A 13,815-nucleotide genomic window follows, 5' to 3' on the forward strand; every position below is an offset into this window, starting at 1 on the left:
AGTCTCTCATCCACTCCAAAAAGTTCCCCTTCAGTCCTATGTGTTCCAATTTCCACATTAGTCTCTTATTTGGTACCTAGTCAAAGCCTTTTTTCTGATCTAAGTACACACAATTCACCCTGTAATCTCTCTTGTAGCACGTCAATCACCCTTGAGTAGAAGCTCACCACAATAGAGACACACAACCTTCCATTTCTGAATCCAAACTGACTTCCTGCCCAAATGTCCTTCTCCTATAGATATTTCATTCACCTGTCTTTCAAGATTCCCCCCCCCCACAATTTTGCGACCATACTGGTCAGGGACACAGGTCTCTAATTGGTACTGCGATGCAACTCTAACTTTTCAGGTAAGAAAATCCTGTTTTTGTGTCTCCATTATAATTTTCAGGCCTACTTCTTTTGATCACATCATTTTTTTTGTATTGGTAAATCTGTAAAATGAGAAAGGCCCAAGAAATTACAATTTATTTGTGGTGAAATGTGCATAAAACAAAGTGGTAAACAGTAAACACCACCCCTCGACCATGGAATGACTGCCACAGGCGGATATGAAGTGCATCTCCAAAAAAATATGTGCAAGTGGTAATGCTTGTGATGTCAAAACAGCAATTCGGAGTCTTGAATAATTCATGGTTAATTATTCAACTAGTCCGTTTAATTGGTGGATACTGTTCTACTTTTGGTATAAGCTTTTTTTCTTGTCCATAGTGGACGTTGGTGATGATAATGATGATGATGTATAAGTCAGTACGAAACAGGGATTGACAGGATATTCTTGTTTCCTTGGGTCAGGCACTAAACTCTAGACTGTGCACGCCTGTAATGGTTTATAAGTTACGGTTCTCCGATCTTTACTGACGTTTTGAACTCTGCCATAGGAGAATGTGAGCTCAGCTTATTTCTTGTGGAGTGTTTTAAATGCAGATATCCCACAAATATCTGCTGACCATTTTGTTGTTATTGTTGTATGCCTAGGCGTCGAATAACATAGCCTCGGAGTCCCCAGGGGGGGGGGACCATAAATGCCCCCACCTTCAGCCCCTCTCCCGGCGATGACTCAAGGTGCCTGGAACCACTGTCTGACTCTCTTCTTCTTCATTTCTGCAACATTCGTGGCCTTTCCTCCAACTTTCGCTCTGTTGAGCACCACCTCTCCTTCTCTAAACCTCACCTTCTTTTCCTAACTGAGACTCAGCTGTCTGAGGCAACTGACAGCAAACCCTTTTCTGTATCCTCCTACTTTCTCTATACTCATTTCAAAGCCAAAGGTGGCTGTTGTGTATATATACACAACGACTTATCTTGCTCTCATGTTCCTGAACTCGATTTTTCTGAATTCTCTACACTCTGGCTTCGGCTTTCCTGTCATTCTCTGACTAAATATATCTGTGCTGTTTACTTATCCCCTAATTCTACTGACTATCAAAAATTCTTTGACTATCTTACTTCTACGATGGAACACATTCTATCCATCTCTCCTTTTCAATGTTCACCACTACCTTTGGCTCTCCTCTCCTTTCACTGATCCACCTGGTGAACAAACCTACACCTTTTCTATCCTTAATGACCTAGAGCAGCTTGTAAAGCACCCTACCCGTATCCCTGACCACCTTGGAGAGAGCTTCAACGTACTTGATCTCTTCCTTACAACTAATCCTTCTGCTTACTCTCTTAATTTTTTCTCTCCATTGGGCTCCTCCGATCATAACCTTATCACCTTAACCTGTCCTATTGCTCTGGTATGGCCTGCGGACCCTCCCAAAAAACGTCGTCTCTGGCACTTTGGAGCTGCGGATTGGGAGGCCCTCAGGCAGTACTTCTTTGATTTTCCCTGGAATGATTATTGCTTCCATGGCCGGGAGCCATCTGGGTGTGCCTTGCGCATTACGGAGGTTATTCTCTCGGGCATAGACGCATACATTCCTTTCTCATATCCTTTGACTAACGCAAGAAAGCCTTGGTTTAATCACACTTGTTCTAATGCCGTCCACAACAAGGAGAGGGCCTATAAAAAGTACTGGAGCCAACCCACCCCTGAATCACATCTTTTATACATTTCTGCCCGGAATCGTATTAAGACTGTTCTTCGCTCTGCTAAAAATTATTTCATCCGTACAAAATGCTCTCAACTCTCCAACTCGAACTCTCCCCGCTCCTTCTGGCACCTTGCCAAAAACCTTTCTAACAACTTTACCTCATCATCCTTCCCTCCACTTTTCTACTCTGATGGCTCTGTAGCTATTTCTTCTACTGATAAAGCAGATCTCTTCGCTCAGACTTTCTCCTCCAATTCCACCTTAGACGATTCCGGTGCTGTTCCTCCATCATTTCCCCCCTCAGACTTCCTCATGGCTAACATTAAAATTTCTTCAGCTGATATATTTTCTGCCATTGCTGGCCTCAGTACTAATAAGGCATATGGGCCTGATGGAGTCCCTCCTGTTGTTCTCAAGAACTGTGCTTCTGTGCTTACACCCTGCCTAGGCAAACTCTTTCGCCTTTGTCTTTCAACTTGTACCTTTCCTTCTTGCTGGAAGTTTGCTCTCATTCAGCCAGTCCCAAAGAAGGGTGACCATTCTCAACCGTCTAACTATCGTCCAATTGCTTTAACATCCTGTATCTCAAAAGTTTTTGAGTCTATTCTTAATAAAAAAATTTTAAAGCATCTTTCCTATCATAACCTTCTTTCTGATCGTCAGCATGGGTTCCGTCAGGGACGCTCCACAGGCGACCTTCTCACCTACCTTTCAGACTCCCGGTCATCCTGCTTTCGGGACTTTGGCGAAAGCTTTACCATTGCACTTGATATCTCAAAGGCTTTTGATCGAGTCTGGCATAAATCTTTAATATCTAAACTGCCCTCTTACGGTTTCTATCCTTCTTTCTGTGCCTTCATCTCTAGCTTCCTTTCTGGTAGTTCTATAGCCGCTGTTGTAGACGGCTATCGTTCATCTTCTAGATCTGCTAACAGTGGTGTTCCTCAGGGCTCTGTCCTATCACCAACTCTCTTCCTTTTATTCATCAATGACCTTCTAAGCTGTACATCTAACCCTATCCACTCAAACGCTAATGACTCCATCCTTCACCCTTCCATTCAATTCCCACAACGTCCATCTCAACAGTTACTTCAACAGGCAAGGGATGAGGCTATGGCACACCTAATGTCTGACTTGGCTCGTATCTCTGACTGGGGTAAAAATAATCTGGTTGTTTTTAATGCATCAAAGACTCAATTTTTGCACCTATCAACCTGACAAAATCTTCCACAGGTATACCCACTTATGTTTAATAATACTCAACTTAATCCTGCATCATCCTTGAACATGCTTGGGGTTTCATTTGCTCGGGACTTGTCTTGGAAAGATCATATTACATCTCTTGTAAAATCTGCTTCCAAGCGATTGGGTGTGCTAAGCCGACTCCGTTGCTTCTTTGCCCCTGCACAGTTGTTGACTCTATACAGGGGTTTTATCTGCCCCTATGTGGAGTACAACTCTCATGTGTGGGAAAGCTCCCCACATACAGCTCTTCTCAATAGGGTGGAGTCAAAGGCTTTTCGTCTCATTAACTCTCCCCCACTTACTGACTCCCTTCAACCTCTGTGTCATCGCCGCAATGTTGCATCTTTATCTCTTTTCTATCGATACTTCAATGGTCACTTTTCCTCTGAAATGTCTGCATGCATTCCTCCACTTCTACGACGGGCGCATAGCACCCGTCTAGCAGCAAACTCTCACCCCTTTTCTGTCCAACCTTCTAATGCAAGAGTTAACCGTTACTCCCAGTCCTTCATTTATGCAACAGGTCAACCCTGGAACTGTCTCCTCTGTCTGTATTTCCTGCTTCCTATGATCTCCAGTCTTTCAAACGCAGTGTGTCCAGGCATCTCGAAATGAATGGATCTTGAATTTGGCTCTCTCTTGTATTTTGTTTTTCTCTTGGAAGGAACAATTTTGCGGGCTCATGGCCTTTGGTTCCTTCTTCTTCACATAAAAAAAAAACACGAATGTGAATCAGGTGGACTGCAGGCTGAAGTATCTCTTTTCCTGCATTTCATCATCCTTCTTCGGAGGACAGGGAAGGAACTGGCTGACATTTGTATCAATGGCCAGTGGAGCCAGCCAGTTATATCGAAACCACCACGGGAAGGCAACCCTCTTCGGCCAGTGTCAAAACCATGCGGGGCCTCCCAGTCAGACCCTTGTTCCCAGCCCCCATTTGAAATGTCACATTATTTAACGTGTACACACTGTAGAGCAGAGGACCTCTTCAGAATAGGACTTGCCCCCACCTTGTCCACCCCACCTCCTATTTGCGGATTGCTAAAGCTACTGTCTTCAGCACTTGTTGGCCTAGTACAAACAGTATTCTCAAGTCGCGTCTGGGCACATTTCACAGTAATTTTAGAGCAAGGTACCATACCATAACAAGTGAGTGTGTGTGTGTGGTGTGTGTGTGTGTGTGTGTGTGTGTGTGTGTGTGTGTGTGTGTGTGTGTGTGTGTGTGTGTGTGTGTGTGTGTGTGTGTGTGTGTGTGTGTGTGTGTTCCTACCTAATTTTTTTACCTAATATTTCATTTTTGCAGGACTGAGTCAAACTCTTATTGTCCCGTTTTCTAAGTCATATTTATCATACAAATCTTAAAATTTCTGAATGGTATTGACACATAGTTCCATTTGGGTCTGGCAGTGCATTCCAAAGGTCAATTGCTTTACTAGGGAAACTAAACTTTTTTATATCTTTGTCGCCTCTCTTTTTGAATAGTTTTCTGCTTTGTCCTCTTAATAACGGATCTCCAAAATACTGTGATTTATATGATGAGCGAGATAAAAGTCAATATAAGTAACATTAAAAAATTGTAAACGCACTGCAACACTTCAATATCTTCATATCTTTTCAAAATCTTGCAGCAAAAAACATGCCTTTTTTACAATAAATTTTCGTTTATTTCCTTTAATAACTTTTATATATAAAAATTTATCTATGTATCTATTCAGACGCCTTCATCCCATATAAGGGGTGGTCACAAACAAATCGCCTCCAGGTCGCCATGTCCAAAGCCTGCTCCCAGCTCACACACCTCTCTCCAATATACCTCTCCACTCCATCCCTCCATCTCATCCTTGGCCTCCCCCTCCCTCCCTCTCCCTCCACCCCACTCCGATACACTCTCCTCGCCAATTTGTCACTCTCCATCCTCTCCACATGACAAACCACCTCAATGTGTTTCTCCCAACGCTTCCTCTCACATCCACATCCACACCACAACGCTCCTTCACCTCTTCATTCGTCAGTCTGTCTCTCCATGAGACTGCACATGGTCCTCTCAAATAACTCATTTCCACTGCTCTCACACTTGACTTCTGTCTCTCCAAGAAGGTCCAAGCTTCACTTCCATTAGTTGGAGCTGATATCGCGATACTGTCATGTAGTAACTATTTCACTTCCATGCTCACTTCCCAGTTTCACATCACTGCTTTCAAGGAACCAGTAACTCTTCTTCCTTGTTGTACCTTTTCAAGCACTTCACCCTATAAACTTCCATCCTTAGTCATCACACTACCCAAGTACTTAAACGCACTCATATTTTCCATTTCCTCCTCATCTAACCTCACTGTACATTCACTGACTTCACTTCACTCGAATACCATAACTTTACTCTTCCCTGCACTCACCTTTAGATTCTGCTTCTTACCCACTCTCCCAGACTCATCCACCAAACCTTAGAGCTCCTCTTCGTCTTCACTTAACAACACAGTATCATCTGCAAACAACAGTAGAGGGAGTTTCCAAACACTGCTCTCTTTCATTATGGCCGCTCCAACATCCACTGCCCTACCTTGTACCTCTTTTATAACCCCACCCATATGCAGATTGAACAACCACAGAGACATGACATCCATGTTTCAATCCAACCTTCAGATAAGAATATTCACTCAGTTCTCTATCCACATGCACTGCAGCCATTGCACTCTCACATATACTCTTTATGGCATTCAGCAACTTCCCATCTACTCCACATATTCGTAATTCTCTCCACAATCTATGCCTATCCACCCTATCATATGCTTTCTCCAAATCCATGAAGGCCGATATAACTTCTTTCCCTTCTCTAGAAACTTTTACATTAAAGATCTAAGAATGAATATCTGATCAACACAACTTCTTCCCTTCCTAAAGCCCCGCTGTTCTTCTCCAACAACTTCCTCTGTTATATCCCTGTCAGTAAGTATCCTACAATATACTTTTATTACACTAAGAAGACAAATGCCCCTATGATTACCACACACTTCTTTTCCCCCTTTTCCTTTGTACAGGGGAATAATTACATTGACTTTCAATCCTCCGGGACCCTACCTTCCTTCCAGGCCAATCTGCACATCTTCCGCACCCATTCTACTACTATCTCTCCCCCATGCTTCAGCATTTCACCAAACACTCCATCAATTCCTGGGGCTTTCCCCATTTTGACTTTCTTCGCTGCTTCCACAACTTGCATCCTACTGATTTCTTCTTCTCTTCTCACATCCCTCGGTCTCCCAGCCATTCCGCAGGCACTGATAGTCGCATTACTTTCATTCTCTATGTTCTGCAATTCCTTAAAGTGTTCTCTCCATCTCCTCACTTTTTCTCCCTTCTCCAATAGTAATCTACCATTATTATCTTTCGCTTCCCGACTAACTTCTTTGACACCCTGTCTAACTCCCTTTACCCCTTTCTAGAACATTTTCTCACATTCCCTCCACTTTACACTCAAATTCCTCATCCACTCTTTTCTTATTCTCTCTTATTAATATAATTCATTGAATTTAATACAATTCAAGAACATATACCACATGCAATTTTAACATTTTTCTGTATATATATATATATATATATATATATATATATATATATATATATATATATATATATATATATATATATATATATATATATATATATATATATATATATATATATATATATATATATATATATACATATATATATTTATATATATATATATATATATATATATATATATATATATATATATATATATATATATATATATATATATATATATATATATATATATATATATATATATATATATATATATATATATATATATATATATATATATATATATATATATATATATATATATATATATATATATACATATATATATATATATATATATATAGATAGATAGATAGATAGATATTTATTTATATATATACGTATGTATATATATATATATATATATATATATATATATATATATATATATATATATATATATATATATATATATATATATATATATATATATATATATATATATATATATATATATATATATATATATATATATCATCATCATCAGCCGTTTGTGTATCGCAGGACTGGCCTATCCCGACCGAAGTCAGGACGATACAGCCAATGTATCTCTACCAAGTGGCTTAGGCTGTCTAGTAGAGATTGTATGTAGGGTAACAAGTGCTTGTAAATGTAATTGTAGTGTTGTAGTGGCTTTGGATGTGTGTGTAGTCTGTGAACCAAGTGTAATTGGCCCGCACAAGCCAACTGGGTGCAAGCATACTTTATAGTATGCGACACTGGCTCAACCACAGCACCCCTTGTGTCCGCCAATGCATATATATATATATATATATATATATATATATATATATATATATATATATATATATATATATATATGTATATATATATATATATATATATATATATATATATATATATATATATATATATATATATATATATATATATATATATATATATATATATATATATATACATTTTTTTTTTAATGTTAGGAAGAAGGAACCAAAGGCCATAAGCCCGCAGTAACAGTTCCCTCCAAGAGAAAAACAAAATACAATAGAGAGCCAAATTCAAGATCCGATCATTTTGAGATGCCCGGACACACTGCACCTGAAAGACTGGAGATCACAGGCAGCAGGAAACACAGACAGAGGGAGACAGCCCCAGAGTTGACTCGCCGCATAAATGAAAGACTGGGAGCAACAACCAACTCTTGCACCAGAGAGTTGGACAGAAAAGGGATGAGAGTTTGCTGCCAGACGGGCGCCACGCGCCTGCCGCAGAGGCGGAGGAATGCAAGCGGACAGCTCAGAGGAGCAGCGACCACCAAAGCAGCGACAGAAAAGAGATAAAGATGCAACAGTGTGCCAAAGAGACAGAGGTTGACAGGAGTCAGTAAGAGGAGGAGAGTTAATGAGACGAAAAGCCTTTGACTCCACCCTATTGAGAAGAGCTGTATGTGGGGAGCCCCCCCACACACGAGAGCTGCACTCCAAACAGGGACGGATATAACCCCTGTATAGAGTCAACAATTGTGCAGGGGCAAAGAAAGAGCGGAGTCGGCAAAGCACACCCAATCTCCTGGAAGCAGATCCCACAAGAGATGCAACATGATCCCTCCAAGATAAGTCCCGAGTAAATGAAATCCCGAGCATGTTCAAGGATGATGCAGGATCAAGCTGAATATTATTAAACATTAGTGGGTACACCTGTGGAAGACCCTGTAGGGCTGACAGGTGTAAGAACTGAGTCTTAGATGCATTAAAAACAACCAGATTATTTTTACCCCAGTCAGAGATACGAGCCAAGTCAGACATTACCTGTGCCATAGCCTCATCCCTTGTTTGTTGAAGTAACTGTTGAGATGGGCGTTGCGGGAACCGAATGGAAAGGTGAAGGGTGGAGTCATCACCGTATGAGTGGATAGGGTTAGATGTACATCTTAGAAGATCATTGATGAATAAAAGGAAGAGAGTTGGTGATAGGACAGAGCCCTGAAGAACACCACTGTTGATAGATCTAGGAGAAGAACGATGGCCGTCTACAACAGTGGCTATAGAACGACCAGAAAGGAAGCTAGTGATGAAGGCACAGATAGAAGGATAGAAACCGTAGGAGGGCAGTTTGGAAATTAAAGATTTATGCCAGACTCGATCGAAAGCCTTTGAGATGTCAAGTGCAATGGCAAAGCTTTCGCCAAAGTCCCGAAAGGAGGATGACCAGGAGTCTGAAAGGTAGGTGAGAAGATCGTCAGTGGAGCGTCCCTGACGGAACCCATACTGACGATCAGAAAGAAGGTTGTGACAGGAAAGATGTCTTAAAACTTTTCTATTGAGATTTGACTAGAAAACTTTTGAAATACAGGACGTTAAAGCAATTGGACGATAGTTGGAGGGTTGGGAGTGGTCACCCTTCTTTGGGACTGGCTGAATGAGAGCAAACTTCCAGCAAGAAGGATAGGTACAAGTTGACAGACAAAGGCGAAAGAGTTTGCCTAGGCAGGGTGTAAGCACAGAAGCACAGTTCTTGAGAACAACAGGAGGGACCCCATCAGGCCCATATGCCTTGTTAGTACAGAGGCCAGTGATGGCAGAAAATACATCAACTGAAGAAATTTTAATGTCAGCCATGAGGAAGTCAGAGGAGGGAAGTGATGGAGGAACAGCACCGGAATCGTCTAAGGTGGAATTGGAGGAGAAAGTCTGTGCGAAGAGATCTGCTTTATCAGTAGAAGAAATAGCTACAGAACCATCAGAGTAGAAAAGAGGAGGGAAGGATGATGAGGTAAAGTTGTTAGAAAGATTTTTGGCAAGGTGCCAGAAGAAGCGGGAAAAATTCGAGTTGGAGAGTTGAGAGCATTTAGTACGGATGAAATTATTTTTAGTAGAGCGAAGAACAGACTTAGCACGATTCTAGGCAGAAACATAAAGATGATGTGATTCAGGGGTGGGTTGGCTCCGGTACCTTTTGTAGGCCCTCTCCTTGTTGCGGACAGCATTAGAACAAGCGTGATTAAACCAAGGCTTTCTTGCGTTAGTCAAAGGATATGAGAAAGGAATGTATGCTTCCATGCCCGAGAGAATAACCTCCGTAATGCGCAAGGCACACTCAGATGGCTCCCGGCCATGGAAGCAATACTCATTCCAGGGAAAATCAAAGAAGTACTGCCTGAGGGCCTCCCAGTCCGCGGCTCCAAAATGCCACAGACGACGTTTCCCTGGAGGGTCCACAGGCCGTACCAGAGTGATAGGACAGGTTAAGGTAATAAGGTTGTGATCGGAGGAGCCCAACAGAGAGAAAAGATTAACAGAGTAAGCAGAAGGATTAGTTGTGAGGAAGAGGTCAAGTATGTTGGAGCTCTCTCCAAGGCGGTCAGGGATACGGGTAGGGTGCTGTACAAGCTGCTCTAGGTCATTAAGGATAGAAAAGATGTAGGCTTGTTCACCAGGTGGATCCATGAAAGGAAAGGAGAGCCAAAGGTGGTGGTGAACATTGAAATCTCCTAGAATGGAGATTTCAGAGAAAGGAGAAATGGATAGAATGTGTTCCATCGTAGAAGTAAGATAGTCAAAGAATTTTTGATAGTCAGTAGAATTAGGGGATAAGTAAACAGCACAGATATATTTAGTCAGAGAATGATAGGAAAGCCGAAGCCAGAGTGTAGAGAATTCAGAAGAATCGAGTTCAGGAACACGAGAGCAAGATAAGTCGTTGCGTATATATATATACACAACAGCCACCTTTGGCTTTGAAATGAGTATAGAGAAAGTAGGGGGATACAGAAAAGGGTTTGCTGTCAGTTGCCTCAGACAGCTGAGTCTCCGTTAGAAAAAGAAGGTGAGGTTTAAAGGAGGAGAGGTGGTGCTCAACAGAGCGAAAGTTAGAGGAAAGGCCACGAATGTTGCAAAAATGAAGAAGATAGATGATATATGGGTGATAGATGGGATATGGGTGATAGATGGGATATGGGTGATAGATGGGATGTGGGTGATAGATGGGATGTGGGTGATAGATAGCATATGGGTGAGAGATGGGATGTGGATGATAGATGAGCTGTGATGTGTACAGGCATTCAGAAGAGCAGGGGCTCAGTTGAAAGAAAAAGCAATCCCCTAACATATATATATATATATATATATATATATATATATATATATATATATATATATATATATATAGAGAGAGAGAGAGAGAGAGAGAGAGAGAGAGAGAGAGAGAGAGAGAGAGAGCCTATATGCCATTGCGGATTTCATTGAAAAAAATGTTAGGGGATTGCTTCTTCTTTCAACTGAGCCCCTGCTCTTCTGAATGCCTGTGCACATCACAGCTCATCTATCACCCTCATCCCATCTCTCACCCATATGCTATCTATCACTCACATCCCATCTATCACCCACATCCCATCTATCACCCATATCCCATCTATCACCCATATCCCATCTATCGCCCATATATCATCTATCACTAACATCCCATCTATTACCCGCTTCCTGGATATTCCACACAGCTGTAGCTTACGGCCATATTCTTAAAGATCAGTTACACAACAGAATATAAAATTCTGAGTTTCACATTGAGTTAGGTATTGTCGTTCATCTACTGACTTCATTCTGAGTAAAAGTATTACTTTTTCTTTGTCATTAATACTAAGCGAAAATAAATGAAACACTAAGGATCTCGCATTCGAGAACCTAAATCACCTATATTACGTTAAATGAACCATTTTTTAACACTGAGATGCCTTTTCCCTTTGTCCATGAGCTTCATATACCCTTGCCACAACTCCTACACACTATTTTGCGTCACTGAACTATTCCTGCTTTACGATGTAATTAGCGAGGCAAAACTTATATTACCCGTGACATACTGATTGTTTTTAGGTGCCAGATACTGCTCTTGGGGCAATTGTGGCGTATTGTTAAAGTGCTTTTTAGTAGTGATGAAGTATTCTCCCTCAGTGTATGATTTTTACAGATGTATATTCGTTGCTGAACTAAGAATCCCATGCAGGTATTCTCTATAATCCACATATAACCTCGAAAGGAAAATACAGCCACTAATATCTGATGATTGTTTTTAAATCGTCTGTGGTTATTACATGTAACCAGCCTGGTTCCCATATTATAAGGAGCGGTTAACAATGATGTAAATTGGTCAGACATGTTCTATTATTGTCACTTGCTTTACAGATTTTTTTTTTTTTTTTATGTGTCCGACTCTGGGCATAGGCTTCACAGCCTGCTCCTAAGGACCAGTAGTCCTCCTACATAACATACACCTCTACATGTCACAACTTCGACTCTAACACCCACCGTCCATATTGAATACATGCTAGGGCTGTCTCATACAAGACTGGTGTATTAGTATCAGCGGGGGTATTTTTACATGTCGGCGGGTCTTCTGGTAGATCAGTAAAGTCTGCTTTTATTACATTCAAATCCTCAAGTTGTTCCCTGCCCCAGCTGGGATTTGAACCTGGGTCCGGTAGGACTGCAGGCCACCTCTCTACCGACTGAGGTACCGCCTCCCCCAAATACCCTAAAAATATATGCACCTGCCTTTCACGTCGCAAGTTCAGTTTTAAGTATAAGGCATTACTCACCACTGTCGATACATAAGTGGCAGGAACGGGTACAATGAAGCATCATGTAGGGTTGGTTCAGCAAACACTTGTTGGTCATCGCCCATGAATCGCATTCGGGATGTTTATCCTCACATGCGACATCACCTGTATAGTTAAAGGTTAATTAAGGAGATTAATTCATGCAAGACATTAGTATTTCAGCAGCAAGTAAACAATGAATATAAATCATTTACAGATACTGTATACCTCAACATTCGTCACTATGATTTTTCTTTAGACTTCGAACAGAGATGAGAGAGAAAAATATACTTTACATGGATATTAATTGTTGAGGACTCACTCTGAATGTAGAATTACTCCATGTTTCTGGTCCAAAGTGGAAAGTTAACAGTTTAAAACTGTATTAGTTCACAGAGGACAATTATCCTCTTGGTAGTGAAAGTTAGGCATTAATTCTAAGAGAGAGAGAGAGAGAAACAGACAGACAGACAGACAGAGACAGAGGTGAGACAAGGCTATTTGGCTATAGGAATGTCCCCCAAACGCATGTCAATAACAGTGCAGTAAGAAGTATGCTAACATGAGTACAATAAAGAAAGTGCCTGTGATAGTGCAATATAAAATATACACATGAGAATAAAATGTGAAGTATACAGAAGTATATTTTAAGAAGCATACCTCTATCAATATATGCAGTGATGGTGTTGCTGAGGTCAGGCCAATACAGCACCAGTCGCTTAATGAGAGCATAAACGTGAAGGGGGTTGCCTTTCACCTCCTGCCCCCGGCTTTGGTCCACCACCACGCTCTGGTAACTCTGCAAGTAACTGTTTGCGGTGTCCAGGTGCCCCGGCAGCCGCATTACCAGGTCCCCCACCAGCTGATCAAAGGTAAACAAAGCTTCCATGTGCGCCAGCGAGGAGTACAGTTGACCTGACCTGGCTTCTCCACGTACCGTCACGCCACACCACGCCATGCACATGCACCACGCACACGCCCATACTGGTGTCAGGTACAAATAAAAATACTTTTTTAGCTGTGACTGCAAGATTTCTTTCAAGAACAAGGCCAACTGTGTTAGCTTAAGCAAAATTGCTCGTGTATCAAATTCAGTTTGTTCGAGGTAATTTCCTCAACCTTTGGCTGCTAGGGTTTGTCATGCACAAAATTTGTGGTGTTAGCTTTTGTGTGTGTGTGTGTGTGTGTGTGTGTGTGTGTGTGTGTGTGTGTGTGTGTGTGTCCGAGCTTGAATAAGTTATCCGGGTCAACCAATCGCAGTGAAATGGGTACTAACTGCAATTACGGATGAACTACTGTAATTTTCAAAATTAGTTGTACAGTATTAATCTGTAAGAATATTTAAAAATTCTTCCATGTTTATGACTCAAGTTTT

At 41.2% G+C, this 13,815-nt stretch overlaps 1 protein-coding gene across 1 annotated transcript in view; it reads right to left on the reverse strand.

The window, feature by feature from the left end:
- Positions 1-13,398, reverse strand: part of LOC145415396 (prolyl 4-hydroxylase subunit alpha-2-like) — a 77,627-nt gene extending 64,229 nt beyond the window's left edge. The window contains exon 1 of the mRNA XM_080284680.1: positions 13,101-13,398. Within this exon, the coding sequence (XP_080140806.1) occupies positions 13,101-13,398 (298 nt within the window). The remainder of the gene's footprint in view (positions 1-13,100) is intronic.
- Between the last annotated feature and the right edge of the window lie 417 nt (positions 13,399-13,815).

Source organism: Coenobita brevimanus, chromosome 102 (assembly GCF_032717465.1).
Source record: "Coenobita brevimanus isolate Jiangsu-jjx chromosome 102, ASM3271746v2, whole genome shotgun sequence".
In the NCBI taxonomy this organism is placed as follows: domain Eukaryota; kingdom Metazoa; phylum Arthropoda; class Malacostraca; order Decapoda; family Coenobitidae; genus Coenobita; species Coenobita brevimanus.